A 24,030-nucleotide genomic window follows, 5' to 3' on the forward strand; every position below is an offset into this window, starting at 1 on the left:
TAAGAATCTTCCCAGTCTACCATTACAGGGTTTAGATTTTCGGTTGCATATGAAAATTACTCTTTTCATGAAATTACACATTTCTCTTACAAACTAAACAGACTCTAACCCAATTTTTAAGATTTACATTTATGACTGCATGTTATCTTTTCTATCTCATTGATTATTGTATGTTTACCTTCTGGGGATCTACGAAATTTCTCATCAAGTAAATTTACTAGAATTGTTCATTGCTTCTTGAGGTATAAAGTTTTCTTTTTGTATCAGTAATTCAGTGCTTTGTATATGTAGATCATCAAATGCTTCAGTTCTTGAAATACGGACCTACTCAGTAGTTCTTGGGATTTCATTTACAGTTCTACTTCTTAGAAATGATTAAACTCATTGGTCATCTTCCAGTTCTGTCACAGTAGCTATTGTATGATGTTACACATTCCAACTAAATGTTGAGCTTAACATTTTTACCTTTGTTTAAAAGTTAATGAAGTAGCCTAGATGAATTGGATTGATAGTCTACTGATGATGGATAGATAAATAAGTAGATGCTTTTGGGAATTTCGATGCTAAAAAGTTTTGTTAGGGCATTTGTGAAAAAGCTCTTTTACTCATAACTGAGCAAAAGCTAAACTTAATTTAGAAAAGCTAAATTTTAATGTCAGTTTGATCATTTAAAAAATTTTGATAAGTAATTTTACCATAAAAAATTAAACAAGTCATTTAAATCCATAACATGTAAATAAAATTCATGAATGAGAGTTACTTCAAAATTCCTGGTTTTTGTTTTTGGGAAAAAAGGCAGATAATTTTAAAGAATAAACTGAATATTATTATTCTTAGTAATCTTGTATTTAAGTATCACTTGGAATATCTTTTAAGAATAATATATTTGGAGATAGGGCAGAACGAAGTATAAGTATTATCATAGATACTTTTCTTATTTTAAATATTTAATTTCCCAAGTAACTATATTAATTGCATTTCTTCCCTAACAGAATTGTAGATATTTGATAAATAAGTGGCCAAATAAATACATTCAGTGTTCTCCAAATATTATTTTCATGGATATATGAGAAAAATAAATAATCAGTGTATAATTGACATGCTAATTTTCTGTTTTATTGTATTGAGGTAAACTGATCTCCTAAAATAATGCAGAATACTAGAATAAAATTTTTGCATCATATTTTTTCTTTTAACTGATTCCTTTGAAGTGGGGGAACTATTAAAGAATTTTCAGTAAATATATTTTTATATGACATTTTCTGTGAGACTTAGCTGATTGTCTCTAACTTCAATTTTCACTGGTTAACGAGTATTTTCAAGGTATAAATTTCAGTCTGAGTATGCTGGTGGCCGGTGTTTCCACTAGAGAAGTTAACATAAAAATTAAATAGGGAAAAAAGCAAGGATCATTAATTGTTTTATTGGCTCAAGTAGTTCACTCTTTCCTTCTGAACTGACCTACTAGGATCCAGACTTAAGCAGTTTCTCCTTTTTTTTTTTCCTTCTATTTTTTGCATTCTGTTAAGAGTGAGAGGTAGAATTCAGTTGTTGATTGTAATCCCACTTAAATTAGAATAATGAAAGGTTTGGCGAAATAAAAGAGGTTGAATCCAAGTAGGGCCTACAGATTTGCATAGAAAATTCTTCATGGGCTATAATTTAATCAGAGTTTATATAATCTTAATATATAGGTTGGTTAATGCTAGTTCATTTAAATTTACCTGAGGAATAAATTTTTTAGAATTTTTGTTTGGTAAAGGTACATTAGAATTTGAATGGAAAACACTGTTTAGGGACAATACTTACAGTGCATATGTCATCTTATTTTTGCTTTGAAAATTTTCAGACTTTTGAAGTTTATAGTGGGTGTCCATATAACAACCACCTAGTTTTACTATGTACAATCACTATACTTGATTTATTATGTTATTATTCAGCTATCAATCATCTTAATTTTTTGATGTATGTCAGACTTCTTAATTAAATATGCATATCTAACTATAGTTCAATATTTGTTTGCCCTTTTTCTTTCTTAGCTAACATGCAATGACATGTAAAAATATATTTTTTAAGATGTTATTTGCTTTTTATTTTTTTCATTTCCTCATGAACATACAGTATCATTTATTAGAGGCTATATGTGTGACATTACAACAGATTGGATGTATAGATATATATGAGATTCCATCTGTCTTCTTTAATTCCGACAGTAAAGGTATTTGCAAGAAATGGAACACGATGCCACTTTTCTCACAATCTTTCTGTTTTAGAAAGTAGACAGTTTTTGTAAAAATGTTTATATTAACAAGTGTTTATTATTAAATGAATAAATATTTTATAACATTTAACTCAATATAGTGTATACAACCTACATAAACAGAAGATCTTGAGACCAAAGAGTTTGAGAACTTCTCTTTCTGGAAGACATCTAGTGCCTATGAACATTACTGCTGATAGGCGTAGCTACCTAATTCCTTGACATACTCAATGTATATTTCACTTCAAATATGACTACTTGCAAAAAAAAAAAAAAACTATTATTTTTAGGCAAAGGGGATTTAACCCAATAGTGAAATACTGAAGTCTAGTGGATTTTAGCTAAACCTCTAAGATACAAAGCATGTTTTCTTTGGGGACATGGGAATGTAAATAATCGTTTAATGTATGCACAGGCTGAGTCTGAGGCATTGAATAGAAAACCATAACTTACATGACACATTTAAAAAATATTATCAGTGTGACAATACAAGCATTAAAATCTACGTGGTGGCACATGAGTGGCTTACCCAAACATTAGCTAAGAACAAATCCCTAATTTTCAAAAGAAAATAAAATAGGGATGAACTAGGGTTCCTAGAGGGAAAAGAAGTTTTGAAAATTAGTTTTTGAAAATTCAGAAATGTGAGTAGGCAGATTAATATTGACATTATATTAAGCTACACAATTTTATTCTTAATTCTTATTTTATTCTTAAAAATGCATCTTAGATACTGTTGCCAAATTAATATTTGAGTATATCTTGCTATTAGATAAGGCAAATTGAGAACACTGACATTTCAGCATAGCCGTGGTGAAAACAGTCCCTTCCAGCCTTTCAAATGTATCTCAAGTATAAGATAATAATGTTGATGATTTTAACCTGCCATGTGTAATTTTTTTTTTGTATTGCTATATAGAAATCCTGAACAGCTAACATTTAAATAATCATTGCTGTTTGGGAATGATGCTTGAATGAATGATGCTGTGAACATGTTTGCTAAAATATACCATATTAATATTCTAAATGATACAGCTATTTAACATATCTTATGTTGAATAATTGGTATTTGAAAATAAGTATGTTTTCTTTCTGAGTACCTTTTGGAAAAAGTGCATTCAATATACTTTCCAGTCCTACTTTCTTAATTTGTACTTAAAAATCTCATCAGGAGAGAGTTAAACTCGTTCTCAAACCAAAAGTCTAATGAATCTGACTTTTCCTTTCCACCATTTTGGTTTGCATATCTACTTACCACCAGTGTTTCTCTGCGAACTCGCTACTTAGTGTATCAAAAACCAGTGTTAAGGAAATTCTCTAAAAGGTCCAGCAGTTCCTCAGAGTCTGAATGATCCCAGCATTCTGTACATCTGCTTCTTCCCATGTGAGTGTTTCATCTAGCAATTGAAGAAAAGGAAGAGCTCTCGCCAGGGCAAAGGGAAGACTTCTTTGAGGTCCTGGGTATTTTTTGATGAAGCGTTTGATGTGACTTTTCCTATGAGAAATGTTAAATTTCTGGGCAGTCCTTTCCCTGTTGTTCAGCAGATCTGTATATTAATAATGGGTTCCAGGTTGTTTAGTGGGACAATAGACAATTTTATTCTCAACTTCAGTACTCTTCACTTTAGAAACAATTTTCTGTGTGGCACTTCCTGGCCTGTGACCCTGTCCCGAGAAGGGCAGGAACACAGGCTTTGTTGACATACACACTTTAGTTTTTTGTCTTTGACTTTAACAATCACCTCCTCTTTATTGAAAATTCCCTGTAATTCTAAAGGTAACTCCCCATTTTTGATGGAGTTAAGACACTGCTGACTTGCACCATCAGAATAACTTCTGAAGTCATCGTTGACTGTGAATCCATTTCCCATAACTTTACTTCCATCTACTGCTACTTCTGTTCAGTGGGAGACAAGCATTTGGCACCAGCCTTCAGAGCTGCCTCAAAGAGCAACCACGTATTTGTAATTTGTGGATTATCACTGAGAGGTTGGTTGTCAGATTCAGTTTCACAAACCCATTCCTCTTTTACACTTTCAAGATTATCTGCTTCTTTCATTCCCTTTGCCTTACTCTGGGCGTGGCCGCAGGAGCGGGCGGGCTTCGTGCTCAACTCCATTAGCAGCCAAGTCGCCCCCGCCACTGGGGTGGAGCCCCTCGGACGCGGGCACCGCCCACCTCCAGACCCCCTCAAACTCTGCAGCCGCAGTTGGGACCCAGCCTGACAGGTACAAGTCTTAAATGCATTATCTGGTAAGTTTTGAGAGAGCACACCTCTGTGTAACTTAAAACCCTGTATCAAGATAAAGATTATTACCATCGCCTTGTAGTTCCCCTGTGCCCCTTATCAGTTCCCACTCCAATTCCCCAGAAGCAACAACTCCTTTGATAATTTTTTCCCACAGATTAGTTTTGCTAGTTCTTAAACTTCATATAAATCAAATCATGCAATAAGCACATTTAAATTCTTTTAACAGAAATTTATAGGTTCTCAATTTGAAGCAACATTTACTGATTCCTATAAAGGCTGGTAATACAAAAAATGCATTTGAACAAATTTTAAAGTGTTTAGAAGTATTAATTTAATCCTTAAATTAAAGAAACAGCATATTCTGAGGTTTATCAAGGTTGAGTTTTAATCTAGGCTGGGCATGGCAGATAAATTTCAACTCCCACTGTAGGACTTTACTGGAGCTCTGGGTTAAGGATTCTGAGGCTGGGTGTGGGTGCCTAAATTGATATCATTTAGTGGTGCATGCCATTGTCCCAGAAGATGAGGAATAGTGACACAAGTCACACATTAGCTGTTCCTGAGAAATAGTCGACAACTAACGTGTTTCCTGACTTTAATTCTACAGTTTTGTTTCATTGGGCCCTCTATTTTCTAGAACTCAACTTCAGTGAGTACATGCCAGTAATCACATATTGAGTATTATATAGAAATTAAAGGAGCTACTACCTTTGATTTTAGTAACTGTATGCATGTACTACTTGAGTTATTTAGAGATAAGTATTTGATTGCTGTATATTTCTGAATAGGGAGTAGGAGGATTTTAAAATGCAGAGAAAGCAAAATGTGATGAGTGTTCTTATTTACTTGTTTAATCCATACTTGTGTTTCTTTGCTTCCTTTCCTCATGGAATTTAAGAACAATTCCTTGTCAGATATCTCAGATCATAATTAATGTAAAAAAACCCCAGTCATCTAGAGAATATGTGAAGCTTTAGATCTGTAGTTTCTACAAAATAATGGAATGTTAATTTTTGTTAACATCCAAATAAAACATCAGAACTTGACAGGTCAAGAGGAATGTACTATTTATTATTCTTCCTTTCAAGTGACTTAAGTTGTAAAAAATATAATAGCTTTTTTTTTGCTTGCCGAGAAGGAGTAAATATCTCTTCTTTGGGCCAATTTCCACCTCTTTAAAATAATTTCAGTCTCCATAAGACGCCTAATACTGTTGTTGGAAATGGTTCTTTCTGTGAAAGAATACCAGTGAGTTCTGTTACACTTTGTCCCTCATTATGTGTCATTTTACTCAGCAGGGGTGCAGGAGTGCACGGCACTGTGCTGTCCCAAGGGCTGTCCTCATGGAAATGAGGAATGATGGGGGTCCAGGATTGATAAATCCCAGCTCAAACTTTGTGATATATATAAATATCATATATGTATTTGTTTGTTTTATTTTTTAAACTGGCACATTTGCCCCCAGCCATCTGTATGAACTTGACCTGTGGGCCTGGCAGTCCAAGGCTGGGCACTAAAGCCTGCCTTCCCCAGCTTGTTCTATGCCAAGGCCTCACACCAGTGCCAGGGTCTTGTAGGGTCAGCTCTCACCCTCACTCCTCCTGGCTAGTCTCCAGAAAGCCTGGAGCCCTGTCCAACTGAGGGGCAGGTCTCCGGGCTGTTACATCTTTGAGCACCCATCAAAAATGCCTTGAAGACTAACTCATAAACACATTTCTAATAATATTTTATTATTGTCTTTCATAATTAAAATGCTGAAGAGAATACCCAATAAAAGATACTACAGAACAAAATGTGAACCATAGGGAGATAAGCCAGAATTGTTAGGAGTGTTTGTGTTGAGTTTCAGTCTGAATACATAAATGGCACTTTAAGTGTATGTATTACTCTGTATTATTTAAATCTGATCCCTAAGACTTCATAATAAGTGAGATCTCAACTTACTGAAATATATCATTTTCAAGAATATATTCTGTTAATAGTATATTCTCATAGAATGATGGCAGTTGAATTATTCCACCTTCTATTACTTCTCTGGGATGTTAGTTCCTATAGGATCATTTATTGGGAGATCTTGAGGGTTGTAACACAGCTTACTCTTGAACAACAGGGATTTGAACTGCATAGGTCCACTTATATGCAGAACTTTTTCAATATATACATTAGAAAATTTTTTGGAGATTTGCGACAATTTGAAGAAACTTTTTTCTCCAGCTAACATTACTGTGAGAATATAGCACATGATATATATTACATACAGAATATATGTTAACTGTTTATATTATTGGTAAGGCTTCCAGTCAGCAGTGGGCTATTAAGTTTTGGGGGAGTCAAAAGTTACAGGTGGATTTTCAACTGTATGGGGTGGGGCAGACGAACTCCCCTACCCTCCAATGTGTCAGGGGTTAACTGTTTCACTATCAGTAACTGGCTTAAATATGTGCTGACAGCTTTTCTTCTTTCAAGTGAGAAAATAATGTTCTGCTATTCTGTTTTTTCTTCTTTGAAGCTAAAAATAAGTCCTTAATATTACTTTAAATTTTTTTCCTTTGTCCTCAACCCTCACCCTCTAGATTTCTTGAACTGTTTCTGTGGAGCATCCTTTTAGCTTTGTTATTTCCCAGACACTTTTAGAAAGCAGCCCATTAGAAGTCTTTATCCTTCAGAGATATATTTTGAAATATTTGTAGATAAAACTTATACTTCTGGGATTTGCTTTAAAATAATTGAGGGTGATAAGGGAAGTGGGTTGGGTAAGGATTGGCCAAGAATTAATCATCGTGGAAGCTGGATAATAATTGTATAGTGGTTTCATTTTATTGTTCCCTCTGCTTCTGTATGTGTTTGAAATTTTCCATGATAAGAAATCCATATAGGATTTCCAAAATAGGATCCATACGGAGATTTAAATTGGGTGATATATAATGTAAGTTTGCTTTCTACTTTAAGAAATATTATATATTGTATGAGATAGTCATACTTTTCACTTTTGAACAAGATAACTTTGCTACATACAGATTTAAATTTTAAGTGGCCTTTCTTGTTGTGGTAAGATAAAGGTATATTTACTGTTAGTGAGCACAGTCGATGTATTGTTGCAACTGAAGCTTGTTCTTTCCTGAAGCAGGTTCAGTTGAATGACTCTACTGATAGTTCTTATTGTTTCAGGTAGTCCAGCAGCCTTCTGAAGGCATTTCAAAACAAGTGACCACACTTTCCCATTCCTCAGCGTTGACCATTCAGAAATCTGGACAGAAGAACATGCCAGTGAGCACTGTGATACCTACCAGTCAGTTTCCTCCAGGTAGATACTGGCCTGTGCTGCTCCATTTAACTGGGTTTGGAGCACACTGGTGTTCTGTCCTCTCTTTTTTATTGTGTTCAAAATAAGAGAAATCTGTTCTTAGGACAAGATAGTTTGAGTTGGGACCTCTCAGAAAAGACTGAAAGATCATTTGTTACATTCTGTTGACATACATAGTCACTTTTTAGGGGCATATGTTGTTTTAGAATAAAAGAATCAACTACTCATGGTGTTTTACTCTCAGATTGAACAACCTACTAGTACAAAAAGTAATTTTTAGCTTATGAAATTTGTTATAGCTTTATTTCTTTTTAAAATGTAGTTCTTTCTCCAAGTTTGGAATCAGTCTTACACAGAAAAGTTAGAGGATTCATGTATTATTAACATGTTTCACATTTTCTGTATAATATTTTTATAATGCAATGGTAATTTGTAGATGATATAAAAAGAAATGGCGGTGGTGGGGTCTTGATTTCTTATGAAATAAGAATAAATGCAGGGAATAAATTCATTGTCATGTTTGAATTTAAACATGGTTCTAGGGCAGATTGAAGTTTTTGTTGATTATTCTATATATATATATTTAGTTATTTATATATATATATATATATATATATATATACATATAAAGCTGTTTCCAAAAGTTTTCCTAATGTGGTGTGATTACTTTCTGTTTTTAAACTCTACTCCTTTCTTTCTTTGTTTTTATAGCTTCCATTCTAAAGCAAATTACCCTGCCAGGAAATAAAATTCTGTCACTTCAAGCATCTCCTATTCAGAACAATAAAATAAAAGAGAATGGAACAATATCCTTCAGGTAAAGAAAATAAATAGTTAAAATGTGGTCTGGTTTAAGGAAGTGATTTTTTTATCAAATCAAAAAGAGATGGCTGAGTAATGCTTATATAAAATAAATATATTTATGCCTTGCAAAAAAGCTAACTGTACTTAAGTAACAGTAAAGTGTACACATCTTAAGGGTATAGCTCAGTGAATTCTGACGTATATACCTGAGCAATCATAGTGTATGTCAGGATGCTGAACATATCCATCATCTTTATGCTCCTTTCAAATCAGTTACCCCAAGCCCCACCTCCAACAGCCACTGTTCTTATGTCTGTCATCATAGATCATTTTGTTTATTCTTGAATTTCATGTAAATGGAAAATTAGATGATCTACTCTTTTGCATCTGACTTTTTTCACTCAGCATGTTTTTGAGATTCATGTATATCATTTTGAATGTTAGATTGTTCTTTTTTATTGTTGAGGAATATATTTGTTGTGTGAATGTAAATTTGTTTATCCTTTTTCCCATTGATGGGCATTGGGTTGTTTCTAGTTTTTGATGATTATATATAAAGCTGTTGTGAACATTTACATACAGATTTTTCTGTGAACATAAATTTTCATTTCTCTGTATTAAAAATCTAGGAGTATGATTGCTGGGTCATTTGGTAAGTGTGTTTTTTAAGTGTTTAAAAAGCTATCAAACTGTTCACCAAAGGGATTGTATGTACCATTTTGCATTCCCATCAGCAATGATGAAAGTTCTAGTTGCTCTCCACTTTGTCAGCTCTTGAGTATTGTCAGTTCTTTTGATTTGTACCATTCTAATAAGTGTATAGTGGTTATTATTATTGTGGTTTTAATATGCATTTTCCCTATGACCAAAGATTTTGATCATCATTCTTATGATTATTTGATATCCATGTATCTTTGGTGAAGCGTGTGTCAAATCTTTTGCCCATTTTTCCTGACTGAGTTGTTTGTTTTCTTTTTCTTTTCTTTTCTTTTCTTTTTTTGAGAGGGCATCTCATATTTATTGATCAAATGGTTGTTAACAGTTAACAACAATAAAATTCTGTACAGGGGACTCAATACACAATCATTAATCCACCCCAAGTCTAATTCTCATCAATCTCGGATCTTCTGAAGCACAACGAACAAGTTCTTACATGGTGTACAAATTCTTACATAGTGAATAAGTTCTTACATGGTGAACAGTACAAGGGCAGTCATCACAGAAACTTTCGGTTTTGATCACGCATTATGAACTATAAACAATCAGGTCAAATATGAATATTCATTTGATTTTAAGTTGTTTGTTTTTTATGGTTGAGTTTTAAGAGTTCTTCTCCAAGTCATTTGCCACATAAGTGATTTGGAAATATTTTCTTTGTAGTGTATTTTATTATTCTCTTACCAGTGTCTTTCACAGAGCAAAAAATTAAAAAATTTTTTTTTATTAAGGTATTATTGATATACACTCTTATGAAGGTTTCACATGAAAAAACAATGTGGTTACTACAGTTATCCATGTTATCAAGTCCCCACCCATACCTCATTGCAGTCACTGTTCATCAGTATAATAAGAGGGGACAAATACACTGTTAGCCTTCTCTGTGCTAAATTGTTTTCCCCGTGAGCCCTCACACCATGTGTGACCCCTCAATCCCCATCTCCCTCCCTCCCAACCGCCCTCCCACGCCCCTCCCCTTTGGTAACTACTAGTCCGTTCTTGGAGTCTGTGATTCTGCTGCTGTTTTGTTCCTTCAGTTTTGCTTTGTTTTTATACTCTACAAATGAGGGAAATCATTTGGCACTTGTCTTTCTCCTCCTGGCTGTTTTCACTGAGCATAATATCCTCTAGCTCCAGCCATGTTGTTGCAAATGGTAGGTTTTGTTTCTTTTTTATGGCTGAATAGTATTCTGTTGTGTATATGTACCACTTCTTCTTTATCCATTCACCTACTGATGGACACTTAGGTTGCTTCATATCTTGGCTATTGTAAATAGTGCTGCAATAAACATAGGGGTGCATATGTCTTTTTGAATCTGAGAGGTTGTATTCTTTGGGTAAATTGCAAGGAGTGGGACTCCTGAATCAAATGGTATTTCTATTTCTAGTTTTTTTGAGAAACCTCCATACTGCTTTCCACAGTGGTTGAACTAGCTTACATTCCCACCAGCAGTGTAGGAGGATTCCTCTTTCTCTGCATCCTCACCAGCATTTGTTGTTTTTAGTCTTTTCGATACTGGCCATCCTTACTGGTGTGAGGTGATATCTCATTGTGGTTTTAATTTGCATTTTCCTTATGATTAGCGATGTGGAGCATCTTTTTATGTGTCTGTTGGCCATCTGAATTTCTTCTTTGGAGAACTGTCTCTTCATATACTCTGCCCATTTTTTAATTGGGTTTTTTGCTTTTTGGGTGTTGAGGCATGTGAGTTCTTTATATATTTCGGATGTTAACCACTTGTCAGATATGTTGCTTACAAATATATTCTCCCATACTTTAGGATGCCTTTTTGTTCTTTTGATGGTGTCATTTCCCATACAGAAGCTTTTTAATTTGATGTAGTCCATGTGTTCATTTTTGCTTTTGTTTCCCTTGCTCGAGGAGATGCGTTCAGGAAGAAGTTGCTCATGTTTATATTCAGGAGATTTTTGCCTATGTTGTCTTCTAAGAGTTTTATGGTTTCATGACTTACATTCAGGTCTTTGACCCATTTCTAGCTTACTTTTGTGTATGGGGTTAAACAATAAGCTAGTTACATTCTCTTGCATGTAGCTGTCCAGTTTTGCCAAGAGCAGTTTTTGAAGAGGCTGTCATTTTCCCATGGTATGTCCATGGCTCCTTTATTGAATACTAATTGACCATATATGCTTGGGTTTATATCTGGGCTCTCTAGTCTGTTCCATAGGTCTATGGTTCTGTTCTTGTGCCAGTACCAAATTGTCTTGATTACTGTGGCTTTGTAGTAGAGCTTGAAGTTGAGGAGCATAATCCCTCCAGCTTTATTCTTCCTTCTCAGGATTGCTTTGGCTATTTGGGGTCTTTTGTCATTCCATATGAATTTTAGAACTATTTGCTCTAATTCATTGAAGAATGCTGTTGGTATTTTGATAGGAATTGCATTGAATATGTAGATTGCTTTAGGCAGGATGGCCATTTTGACAGTATTAATTCTTTCTAGCCAAGAGCATGGGATAAATTTCCATTTTTTAGTGTCCTCTTTAATTTCTCTTAAGAGTATCTTGCAGTTTTCAGTGTATAGGTCTTTCACTTCCTTGGTTAGGTTTATTCCTAAGTATTTATTCTTTTTGATGCAATTGTGAATGGAATTGTTTTCCTGATTTCTCTTTGTGCTTGTTCATTGTTAGTGTATAGGAATGAAGTAGATTTCTGTGTATTAATTTTGTATCCCTCAACTTTGCTGAATTCAGATATTAGATCTAGTAGTTTTGGAGTGGATTCTTTATGGTTTTTTTTATGTACAATATCATGTCATCTGCAAACAGTGATGGTTTGACTTCTTCCTTCTTCCTTACAAATCTGGACGCCTTTTATTTCTTTGTGTTGTCTGATTGCCATGGCTAGGACCTCCAGTACTATGTTGAATAAAAGCGGGAAGAGTGGGCATTCTTGGTTTGTTCCCGATCTTGAGGGAAAAGCTTTCAGCTTCTCCCTGTTCAGTATGATGTTGGCTGTGGGTTTGTCATATATGATCTTTATTATGTTGAGGTACTTGAACTCTGTGCCCATTTTGATAAGAGTTTTTATCATGAATGGATGTTGAATTTTGTCGAATGCTTTTTCAGCATCTGTGGAGATGATCATGTGGTTTTTTTCCTTCTTTTTGTTGCTGTGGTGGATGATGTTGATGGATTTTCGAATGTTGTACCATCCTTGCATCCCTGGGATGAATCCCACTTAATCATGGTGTATGATCCTCTTGATGTATTTTTGAATTCGGTTTGCTAATATTTTGTTGAGTATTTTTGCATCTTTGTTCATCAGGGATATTGGTCTGTAGTTTTCTTTTTTTGTGGTGTCTTTACCTGGTTTTGGTATTAGAGTGATGCTGGCCTCATAGAATGAGTTTGGAAGTATTCCCTTCTCTTCTATTTTTTGGAAAACTTTAAGGAGAATGGATGGGTATTAGGTCTTCACTAAGTGTTTGATAATATTCAGTGGTGAAGCCATCTGGTCCAGGGATTTTGTTCTTAGGTAGGTTTTTGATTACCAGTTCAATTTTATTGCTGGTAAATTCGTCTATTCAGATTTTCTGTTTCTCCTTTTGTCAGCCTTAGAAGGTTGTATTTTTCTAGATAGTTGTCCAGTTCTTCTAGGTCATCCAGTTTGTTAGCATATAGATTTTCATAGTATTCTCTAACAATTCTTTGTATTTCTGTGGTGTCCTTAGTGATTTTTCCTTTCTCATTTCTGATTCTGTTTATGTGTGTAGATTCTCTTTTTCTCTTAATCAGTCTGGCTAGGGGTTTATCTATTTTGTTTATTTTCTGAAAAAAACCAGCTCTTGATTTCATTATTCTCTGATCTTTATTATGTCCCCACTTCTCCTGACTTTGGGCCTCATTTGTTCTTCTTTTTCCATTTTCAATAATTGTGAATTTTGACTACTCATTTGGGATTGTTCTTCCTGTTTTAAATAGGCCTGGATTGCTGTATACTTTCCCCTTAGAACTGCCTTCACTGTGTCCCACAGAAGTTGGGGCATTGTGGCGTTATTTTATTTGTCTCTATATATTGCTTGATCTCTGTTTTAATTTGGTCATTAATCCATTGATTATTTAGGAGCATGTTGTTAAGCTTCCATGTTTGTGAGCCTTTTGTTTTCTTTGTTTAATTTATTTCTAGTTTTATACCTTTGTGGTCTGAGAAATTGGTTGGTAGAATTTCAGTCTTTTTTTGGCCTAGTATGTGGTCTATTCTGGTAAATGTTCCATGTGCACTCTAGAAGAGTGTGTATCCTGCTGCTTTTGGGTGTAGAGTTCTGTAGATGTCTGTTAGGTCCACCTGTTCTAATGTATTGTTCAGCTCTTCTCTTCTTCATCAGGTATAGGTGGTCTGTTCTGCAGCCTTCAGGTCATTTTCAGAGTTAGTTGTATTTTCTGTAGTTGCTTCCTTGGTGTATGTGTGTGTGTGTGTGAGGAGTTTCCGCCTTGCTTTCCTTCTCTGCTGTCTTTTTCCCCCCTGTAATGTAATTATTCATAGATATAAATTTCACTCTTTGTACTTTGCTGTTTCCCATAGAGTTTGATATATTGTACTTTCATTTTCATTTGTATGTAAGTATTTTCTATTCCCTTGTGATTTGTTTGATTCATTGGTTATTTAAGAGTGTGTTATCTAATTGCCACAAATTTGTTAATTTAGCAGTTTTACTTCAGTTGTTGATTTCTAACTTCATTCTTTTGTGGTCAGAGGAGATACTTTATATGTTAACTTTTAAATGTACTGGATCTCATTTTTGGCCTAACATATAGTCTATCCTGGAAAATATCCCATGTGCACTTATACATATACTCATGTTTGGATAGCATGTTCTATATATGTTATTAGTTGGCTTATTGTGTTTTTGTTTGTTGTATAGATGACATTAGTGTCTTCATTCAATAATGACAGACAAGGCTCCCCACTCCAGCTTTCCTTAAGGGGTTATGCTAGTGGATTAACCAACACTTTGATTACTTTTACTCTACATGTTGCTAATCCATTTAACCAATAGTTATTATCTACTTTGTACTAGTCATTGTGTTTGGTGTATGTATAATTATGTTATCATTCTTATCTTAATCTGTCTTGTCTATCAGGAATGTCATGAGATATTTCTCAATTCTCTGGAAATCAAGAAATCTTCAGTCCTAGATACTCTTTTGACCGATCAGTCTAGAAGCTTATTTAAAAAGTAATACCTTCCAGTGCATCAAGTGCTATCTTAAGAAGATAAGTTTTATAATGTCCACTTTTCTGAAGTAGAGACTATCATCATATCCATTTTATAGAGGACATTTAGGTTTAAGACAGAGTCTATTATTTGATCAAAATTACACAGACAGGTTGTGGTAGAGGTGGGATCTGAACTAAGACTGCCCTGTATTAGTGAGATTCAAAGACTCCTGATAACTTTTCCTTCCTTCCTCTATTATTTCCTAAAAATTTTACTCTATATTTTACTTTTATTTTTAAAATTGCCCTCTGTGAATTTTGCAGTAGATATTTAGGGCTGGAAATGAAATCTGAAAAACTGGGTTCAAGTCTTTGCTCTGTCATGCAATACTGTATGATACAATCTTTTGATTGTATTTCTTTCCATCTGTAAAAATGGGGTTTAACTAACTGTTCTACTTACAACCTTCAGACGTTGAAAGGATAAAATGATAATATATTTGAATTGAAGGTACCTTGAAAATTGTACCATTAATAGTATAAAGGCAGGATATATGTACCCTTGGAAACCAGCATATGAGAAAAGAAAGTCACACCGCTTTACAATTGCACAGACCTCCTCAATTGCGGTTATATGTTAGCAATTTTGAAGAATCACTTTTCTCAGAGAAGTAAAAACATTTTTGTATTTAAATTTTGTGTGACTATTGTAATGTTTATGTATCTAGAAACAAATCAATCAAGTCCAAGCTAATGTTGAATGAAAGGCACCTGTGGGATAAATATGAACCTGGTTTTGTTCCATCAGGGAGATGGTTATACATACCATGTAAGAGAGATGTCTCAGGAATGCCTACCTCTAGGATTCTACCTTAAATGCCCTGGAAGCCACTTTGTCTAGAGTTTGAGAGGCTTGTAACAATCACCACCCACTTCATTGTCTGACTCTGAGATCTGAAGCAACAATCAGTTAAGAGAGCACATACTCCTGATATTTGGAAGACAGGTCTTTTTTACCACACCTCCCACAAGCTATGTGCATACTGCTCCAATGTATTTGCTTAAGTGTCTGCTTCCAGGCTGGAGGATGGGGGATGGGTAGCTCTGTCAAACTAACAGCCGAATTTGATAGAAATTAACCACAATTCACCTTCTTCTAAGCCTTCCCCTGGAAGTTGGAAGCCTTCCATAGACTCCACAGTTTCAAAATAGAGCAGATTCCTGATGCTTACTATTCCTCCATCTTCCCCAAATCCTTCTCCTCAGAGTGTTTTTCATATACTTTTTGCCTGGCTTCTTTGACTTATCTTCTGCAGAGCCTCCATGCTGAATGCCTTGAAGGGAGGAATCATAACATCATGTCAGGTCTGCTGCTTTTGTGCCTCACTTCTTCATAGGACTGTGGCCCATCCCTGAAGTCTTGACAAACTGGGAAGCCTTAAACTCCAACTTGTGGTCTCTCTACTCTCATGAGGTCACTTACTGTTCTCTTGGCTTTTCTATTTCTAGTAGTTCCGTTCCCCATGGCTTTTTGGTGTCTCGCTCCATGTCAGTCAGTGCATGCCCAAAGGAAAACAACAGGGAGAAATTGGGGTTCCTTTGGTGAGGCTCTGTTCTCTTGGGAATGTGGCCCCTCATGACCTGGTTCTGTTTGGCACTTCTCTGCCTTCAAACAAACTTTTAAAAATAACTTTTTCTGGCTTTATTAGTTTTTCTTCATTAGGATAATTATCTGTGGTAAGTGATAGTCTCCAATAGAAGCAGAAGTACTTGTATCAACTCTATACTTTTTGTGTGTTGCAAATATCTATTGGAGTTAGTGTTTTCAGTTCACTTTCTGGTGTATTTTGATGAACAGGAGTCCTTAATTTTAAAGTATAGTTGGCCTTGAACAATTATAGGCATTAGGGCAGTGAAACTCAAAAATCCATGTATGACTTTTGACTCCTCCAAACTTAACTACTAATAGCATACTGTTGACCTGAAGTCCTGCTGATAATATAAACAGTTAACACATATTTTGTGTATATCTGATATACTGTATTTTTACACTAAAGTAAGCTAGAGAAAACCAAGTGTTTCTTCAAATTGCCACAAATCTCCAAAAAAAACTTTCCAGTATATGTGTTGAAAAAAATTTGTGTATTACTGGATCTGCACAGCTCAATTCCCATGTTGTTCAAGGGTCACCTGGAGTTGAATTCAACAATTTCTTTATGAATTTCTTACTGATGTCTTATTCATCGTCCTTGGTATCATAAAGATAGTCTCCTTTATAGTCTTCTGAAAGTTTCCAAGTTTTCCTTTTTATATTTAAATCTTTGTCAACAGGATTTAATTTTGTTTTTCTTTTTTCCTATGGTATGCGGTAAGGATCCTAATTCACTTCTTTCCATATATAATATAATCACTTGTACCAGAAACATTAAGGAAGAGTTTGCTTTTCCTCAATAATCTATAATGTCTCCTACGTCATATATGCGTGGGTCTTTCTGGGCTATCTATTCTTTTAATCTCTATTTTATCTTATTGTTTTGTTTATTTCCCATACCATACTGCTCAATTTACTGTAACTTCAAAATAAATTTTATATCTATTAAGGCATGTTCCCTACCTACCTGCTGCTTCTGTTTCCTTTCCTTCCATCACTTTCACAGCCCCACGCTCTGCTGTTCTTGATTTCCTTGGCTGCTTTTGAGATTTTGCTCTTCCGTATTAACTTAAGCATCATCTTAAATTCTACTAGAAATCTCAGCTGGAATTTGGATTGGCGCATCTTTAAATTTATAGGTCCATTTCCTACTGCTGATTGTTTTATAATTTTGAGCCCTTTCTGAACATTATTTGTATCTCTATGCATGCCTTCTTAAAATATTTCAGTAAAGCAATATTATTTTATCTGTACAGGTTGTATACAGTTTGTTGCATTTATCTGATGGATTTATTCCTAGGCACTTTTTTCATTACTGTTATAAATATTTTTAGTATTTGCCTTTTCTGTTCTAATATATATAGAAATGTGGTTACTTTTTTTTTTTTTTTTTGAGAGGGCATCTCTCATATTTATTGATCAAATGGTTGTTAACAACAATACAATTCAGTATAGGGGGGTCAATGCTCAATGTACAATCATTAATCCATCTCAAGCCTAATTCTCATCAGTCTCCAATCTTCTGAAGCATAACAAACAAGTTCTTACATGGTGAACAAATTCTTACATAGTGAATAAATTCTTACATGGTGAACAGTACAAGGGCATTCATCACAGAAACTTTCGGTTTTGATCACGCATTATGACCTATAAACAATCAGGTCAAGTATGAATATTCGTTTGATTTTTGTACTTGATTTATATGTTGATGCCACATTTCTCCATCTATTATTATTATTATTTTTATTTTTAATAAAATGCTGAAGTGGTAGGTAGATGCAAAATAAAGGTAGAAAACATAGTTTAGTGCTGTAAGAAGGCAAATGTAGATGATCAGATGATCGGGTCTGTGCCTATGGACTAAGTATTAATCCAGGCTAGACAAGGGCAGCAAGACATCCACGGATGCAGAAGATTTCTCTCAAAGCAGGGGGGGTGAGGTTCTGAGCCTCACCTCTGTTGATCCCCAAATTCTCACCTGATGGCCCCCCTGCGACTGTGCCTGTCTTAGGTTGTTCCTCCCTTGAGGAATCTTACCCGTCTCTGGCTAACCAGTCATCTTCCGGGGCCATACAGGGAAATGTAAACTTGGTAAGTGAGAGAGAAGCCATATTGTTTGCAAAGGTTAGCTTTTTACTTCTTTGCAGATTTATGCCCTGTGGCTTCTGTGCCCAGCACTTGTCTCGAGGTATCTTTACCACCTGGAGGAATTATGATACTCGGTAAATTCGATATGAGGCACAAATTCTATTTAAGGGTTGTAATTAGGAAGGAAGAAGAAAAGCTATAGATGTAGCATATGAAGGAAACATGGGAGGATTGCTTATTTCTTTGACATATCTTCTTGTATAGTACCTTAAGTATGTATAGGTTTTAAACTACTAACTAATTTGCACACACATATTAACATAATAGGAATACGGTGACATAAACAAAGCAAATCTATAATTACCATCCATCTCCAGTGAAGCCAAGAAAACCATTTAGGCACCCTGCATTTGTGAAAATTTATCTATGGTATGATGGATATTGTCCAACTGTACTTGAACCATCAGACAAATTAAAGCAGCCCATTTCTGGGGTCTGTTCACGTCCCATATGTTCTTTTAACCATAGATAGTCTACAGTCATGAGATTTTGGAGTGCTACAACTTGCACCCCTCCCAACTCCTGGTTGAGTTCCAACAGTACAGATCCGGTCAAATTCGTTGTCTCACTGTATGCACATGCCAGCCTAGACATCTCCCTCCTCATTCCTATGGCAAGTCCAGGAGACAGTGGGCTGGATGCAGCCACAACCGCAGCATCGTCCGGATCCCTATGGAGGCTTTTTAATGATCATCCCCTGGCACAAGTCCTCCAGAGAGTGCTGATGCCGGAAGCTCCTCCTCATATGGTATCTTAGTTCATTTTCTGGGTATCCAAGCTAGGCCTTGATCTTCTGCATAGAAACAAACAGACCCTTTGCCCACACTTTGACATGCCCTCTATACCACTGTGCAGAACTCATTGGAGGTCAGCACACAGTATCTGCTTTTTTTTTTTTTTTTTTAATTAAGAGAAAGGAACATTATCAGAAAAGAGTACCTCCATAGCTGATCATCTGACACCCTTTAAGTGATCAACATTAAGGATATTTAAAGCATGCGTTGATCTTTGATTTACCTATAGTTTTATCCTGTTAAGGGGTAGTCCCCCTTTTCTTTCTTTCTTTCTTTCTTTTTTTTTTTTTTTAATTTTTAATCTACACTTACATGAAGAATACTATGTTTACTATGCTCTCCCCTATATCAGGTCCCCCCTAACAACCACATTACGGTTACTGTCCATCAGCTTAGCAAAATGTTGTAGAGTCACTACTTGTCCTCTCTGTGTTGTGCAGCCCACCCTCCCCTTTCTCCCTCCCCCCCATGCATGCTAATCTTAATACCCCCCTTCTTCTTCCCCCCCCTTATCCCTCCCTGCCCACCCATCCTCCCCAGTTCCTTTCCCTTTGGTACCTGTTAGTCCATTTTTGGGTTCTGTAATTCCACTGCTGTTTTGTTCCTTCAGTTTTTCCTTTGTTCCTATACTCCTCAGATGAGTGAAATCATTTGGTATTTCTCTTTCTCCGCTTGGCTTATTTCACTGAGCATAATACTCTCCAGCTCCATCCATGTTGCTGCAAATGGTTGGATTTTTCCACTTCTTATGGCTAAGTAGTATTCCATTGTGTATATGTACCACATCTTCTTTATCCATTCATCTACTGATGGACATTTAGGTTGCTTCCATTTCTTGGCTATTGTAAATAGTGCTGCGATAAACATAGGGGTGCATCTGTCTTTCTCAAACTTGATTGCTGCGTTCTTAGGGTAAATTCCTAGGAGTGGAATTCCTGGGTCAAATGGTAGGTCTGTTTTGAGCATTTTGATGCACCTCCATACTGCTTTCCACAATGGTTGAACTAATTTACATTCCCACCAGCAGTGTAGGAGGGTTCCCCTTTCTCCACAGCCTCGCCAACATTTGTTGTTGTTTGTCTTTTGGATGGCAGCTATCCTTACTGGTGTGAGGTGATACCTCATTGTAGTTTTAATTTGCATTTCTCTGATAATTAGCGATGTGGAGCATCTTTTCATGTGTCTGTTGTCCATCTGTATTTCTTTTTTGGAGAACTGTCTGTTCAGTTCCTCTGCCCATTTTTTAATTGGGTTATTTGTTTTTTGTTTGTTGAGGAGTGTGAGCTCTTTATATATTCTGGACGTCAAGCCTTTATTGGATCTGTCATTTTCAAATATATTCTCCCATACTGTAGGGTTCCTTTTTGTTCTATTGATGGTGTCTTTCACTGTACAGAAGCTTTTCAGCTTAGTGTAGTCCCACTTGCTCATTTTTGCTGTTGTTTACCTTGCCCGGGGAGATATGTTCAAGAAGAGATCACTCATGTTTATGTCTAAGAGGTTTTTGCCTATGTTTTTTTCCAAGAGTTTAATGGTTTCATGACTTACATTCAGGTCTTTGATCCATTTTGAGTTTACCTTGTATATGGGGTTAGACAATGGTCCAGTTTCATTCTCCTACATGTAGCTGTCCAGTTTTGCCAGCACCATCTGTTGAAGAGACTGTCATTTTGCCATTGTATGTCCATGGCTCCTTTATCAAATATTAATTGACCATATATGTTTGGGTTAATTTCTGGGGTCTCTAATCTGTTCCACTGGTCTGTGGCTCTGTTCTTGTGCCAGTACCAAATTGTCTTGATTACTATGGCTTTGTAGTAGAGCTTGAAGTTGGGGAGTGAGATCCCCTCTACTTTATTCTTCTTTTTCAGGATTGCTTTGGCTATTCGGGGTCTTTGGTGTTTCCATATGAATTTTTGAATTATTTGTTCCAATTCATTGAAGAATGTTGCTGGTAATTTGATAGGGATTGCATCAAATCTGTATATTGCTTTGGGCAGGATGGCCATTTTGACGATATTAATTCTTCCTAGCCATGAGCATGGGATGAGTTTCCATTTATTAGTGTCCCCTTTAATTTCTCTTAAGAGTGACTTGTAGTTTTCAGAGTATAAGTCTTTCACTTCTTTGGTTAGGTTTATTCCTAGGTATTTTATTCTTTTTGATGCAATTGTGTATGGAATTGTTTTCCTGATTTCTCTTTCTATTGATTCATTGTTAGTGTATAGGAAAGCTACAGATTTCTGTGTGTTAATTTTGTATCCTGCAACTTTGCTGTATTCTGATATCAGTTCTACTAGTTTTGGAGTGGAGTCTGTAGGGTTTTTTATGTACACTATCATATCATCTGCAAATAGTGACAGTTTAACTTCTTCTTTACCAATCTGGATTCCTTGTATTTCTTTGTTTTGTCTGATTGCCGTGGCTAGGACCTCCAGTACTATGTTAAATAACAGTGGGGAGAGTGGGCATCCCTGTCTGGTTCCCGATCTCAGAGGAAATGCTTTCAGCTTCTCGCTGTTCAGTATAATGCTGGCTGTGGGTTTATCATATATGGCCTTTATTATGTTGAGGTACTTGCCCTCTATTCCCATTTTGCTGAGATTTTTTATCATGAATGGATGTTGAATTTTGTCAAATGCTTTTTCAGCATCTATGGAGATGATCATGTGGTTTTTGTCTTTCTTTTTGTTGATGTGGTGGATGATGTTGATGGATTTTCGAATGTTGTACCATCCTTGCATCCCTGGGATGAACCCCACTTGGTCATGGTGTATGATCCTTTTGATATACTGTTGAATTCTGTTTGCTAATATTTTATTGAGTATTTTTGCATCTACATTCATCAGGGATATTGGTCTGTAATTTTCTTTTTTGGTGGGGTCTTTGCCTGGTTTTGGTATTAGGGTGATGGTGGCCTCATAGAATGAGTTTGGGAGTATTCCCTCTTCTTCTATTTTGTGGAACACTTTAAGGAGAATGGGTATTATGTCTTCTCTGTGTGTCTGATAAAATTCCAAGGTAAATCCGTCCGGCCCCGGGGTTTTGTTCTTGGGTAGTTTTTTGATTACTGTTTCAATTTCTTTGCTTGTAATTGGTTTGTTTAACTTTTGTGTTTCTTCCTTGGTCAGTCTTGGGAGGTTGTATTTTTCTAGGAAGTTGTCCATTTCTTCTAGGTTTTCCAGCTTGTTGGCATATAGGTTTTCATAGTAGTCTTTAATAATTCTTTGTATTTCTGTGGAGTCTGTCGTGATTTTTCCATTCTCATTTCTGATTATGTTGATTTGTGTTGACTCTCTTTTTCTCTTAATAAGTTGGGCTAGAGGCTTATCTATTTTGTTTATTTTCTCAACGAACCAGCTCTTGATTTTGTTGATTTTTGCTATTGTTTTATTCTTCTCAATTTTGTTTATTTCTTCTCTGATCTTGATTATGTCCCTCCTTCTGCTGACTTTAGGCCTCATTTGTTCTTCTTTTTCCAGTTTCGATAATTGTGATGTTAGACTATTCATTTGGGATTGTTCTTCCTTCTTCAAGTGTGCCTGGATTGCTATATACTTTCCTCTTAAGACTGCTTTCGCTGCATCCCACAGAAGTTGGGGCTTAGTGTTGTTGTTGTCATTTGTTTCTATATATTCCTTGATCTCTATTTTGATTTGTTCATTGATCCATTGATTATTTAGTAGCATGTTGTTAAGCCTCCATGTGTTTGTGAGCCTTTTTGTTTTCTTTGTAGAATTTATTTCTACTTTTATACCTTTGTGGTCTGAAAAATTGGTTGCTAGAATTTCAGTATTTTGGAATTTACTGAGGCTCTTTTTGTGAGCTAGTATGTGGTCTATTCTGGAGAATGTTCCATGTGCACTTGAGAAGAATGTATATCCTGTTGCTTTTGGATGTAGAGTTCTATAGATGTCTATTAGGTCCATCTGTTCTAGTGTGTTGTTAAGTGCCTGTGTGTCTTTACTTATTTTCTGCCTGGTGGATCTATCCTTTGGGGTGAGTGGCGTGTTGAAGTCTCCTACAATGAATGCATTGCAGTCTATTTCCCTCTTTAGTTCTGTTTATATTTGCTTCACATATGCTGGTGCTCCTGTATTGGGTGCATATATATTTAGAATGGTTATATCCTCTTGTTGGACTGAGCCCTTTATCATTATGTAGTATCCTTCTTTATCTCCTGTTACTTTCTTTGTTTTGAAGTCTATTTCGTCTGATATTAGTACCGCAACCCCTGCTTTCTTCTCACTGTTGTTTGCCTGAAATATGTTTTTCCATCCCTTGACTTTTAGTCTATGCTTATCTTTGGGTTTAAGGTGAGTTTCTTGTAAGCAGCATATACATGGGTCTTGCTTTTTTATCCATTCTATTACTCTCTGTCTTTTGATTGGTGCATTAAGTCCATTTACATTTAGGGTGACTATTGAGAGATATGTACTTATTGCCATTGCAGGCTTTAGACTCGTGGTTACCAAAGGTTCAAGGTTAGCTTCTTTAGTATCTTACTGCCTAACTTAGCTCGCTTATTGAGCTGTTATATACACTGTGTGGAGATTCTTTTCTTCTCTACCTTCTTATTCCTTCTCCTCCATTCTTCGTATGTTGTGTGTTTTGTTCTGTGCTCTTTTTAGGGGTTCTCCCATCTAGAGCAGTCCCTGTATGATGCCCTGTAGAGGTGGTTTGTGGGAAGCAAATTCCCTCAGCTTTTGCTTGTGTGTGAATTGTTTAATCCCGCCATCATATTTAAATGATAGTCATGCTGGATACAGTATCCTTGGTTCAAGGCCCTTCTGTTTCATTGCATTAAGTATATCATGCCATTCTCTTCTGGCCTGTAGGGTTTCTGTCAAGAAGTCTGATGTTAGCCTGATGGGTTTTCCTTTATAGGTGACCTTTTTCTCTCTAGCTGCCTTTAAAACTCTTTC

At 35.8% G+C, this 24,030-nt stretch overlaps 1 protein-coding gene and 1 pseudogene across 2 annotated transcripts in view; one reads left to right on the forward strand and one right to left on the reverse strand.

Annotated features, from left to right (window-relative positions):
• The window catches only part of TAF4B (TATA-box binding protein associated factor 4b), a 181,891-nt gene that overhangs the window by 37,557 nt on the left and 120,304 nt on the right, over positions 1-24,030 (forward strand). For both annotated transcript variants that reach the window (XM_073212713.1, XM_037025430.2), the window contains exons 8-9: positions 7,680-7,815; positions 8,527-8,632. In XM_073212713.1, coding sequence (XP_073068814.1) covers positions 7,680-7,815; positions 8,527-8,632 — 242 coding nt within the window. The remainder of the gene's footprint in view (positions 1-7,679; positions 7,816-8,526; positions 8,633-24,030) is intronic.
• On the reverse strand, positions 813-7,673 carry LOC140843388 (UBX domain-containing protein 2A-like; annotated as a pseudogene).

Source organism: Manis javanica, chromosome 9 (genome assembly GCF_040802235.1).
Source record: "Manis javanica isolate MJ-LG chromosome 9, MJ_LKY, whole genome shotgun sequence".
NCBI lineage: Eukaryota > Metazoa > Chordata > Mammalia > Pholidota > Manidae > Manis > Manis javanica.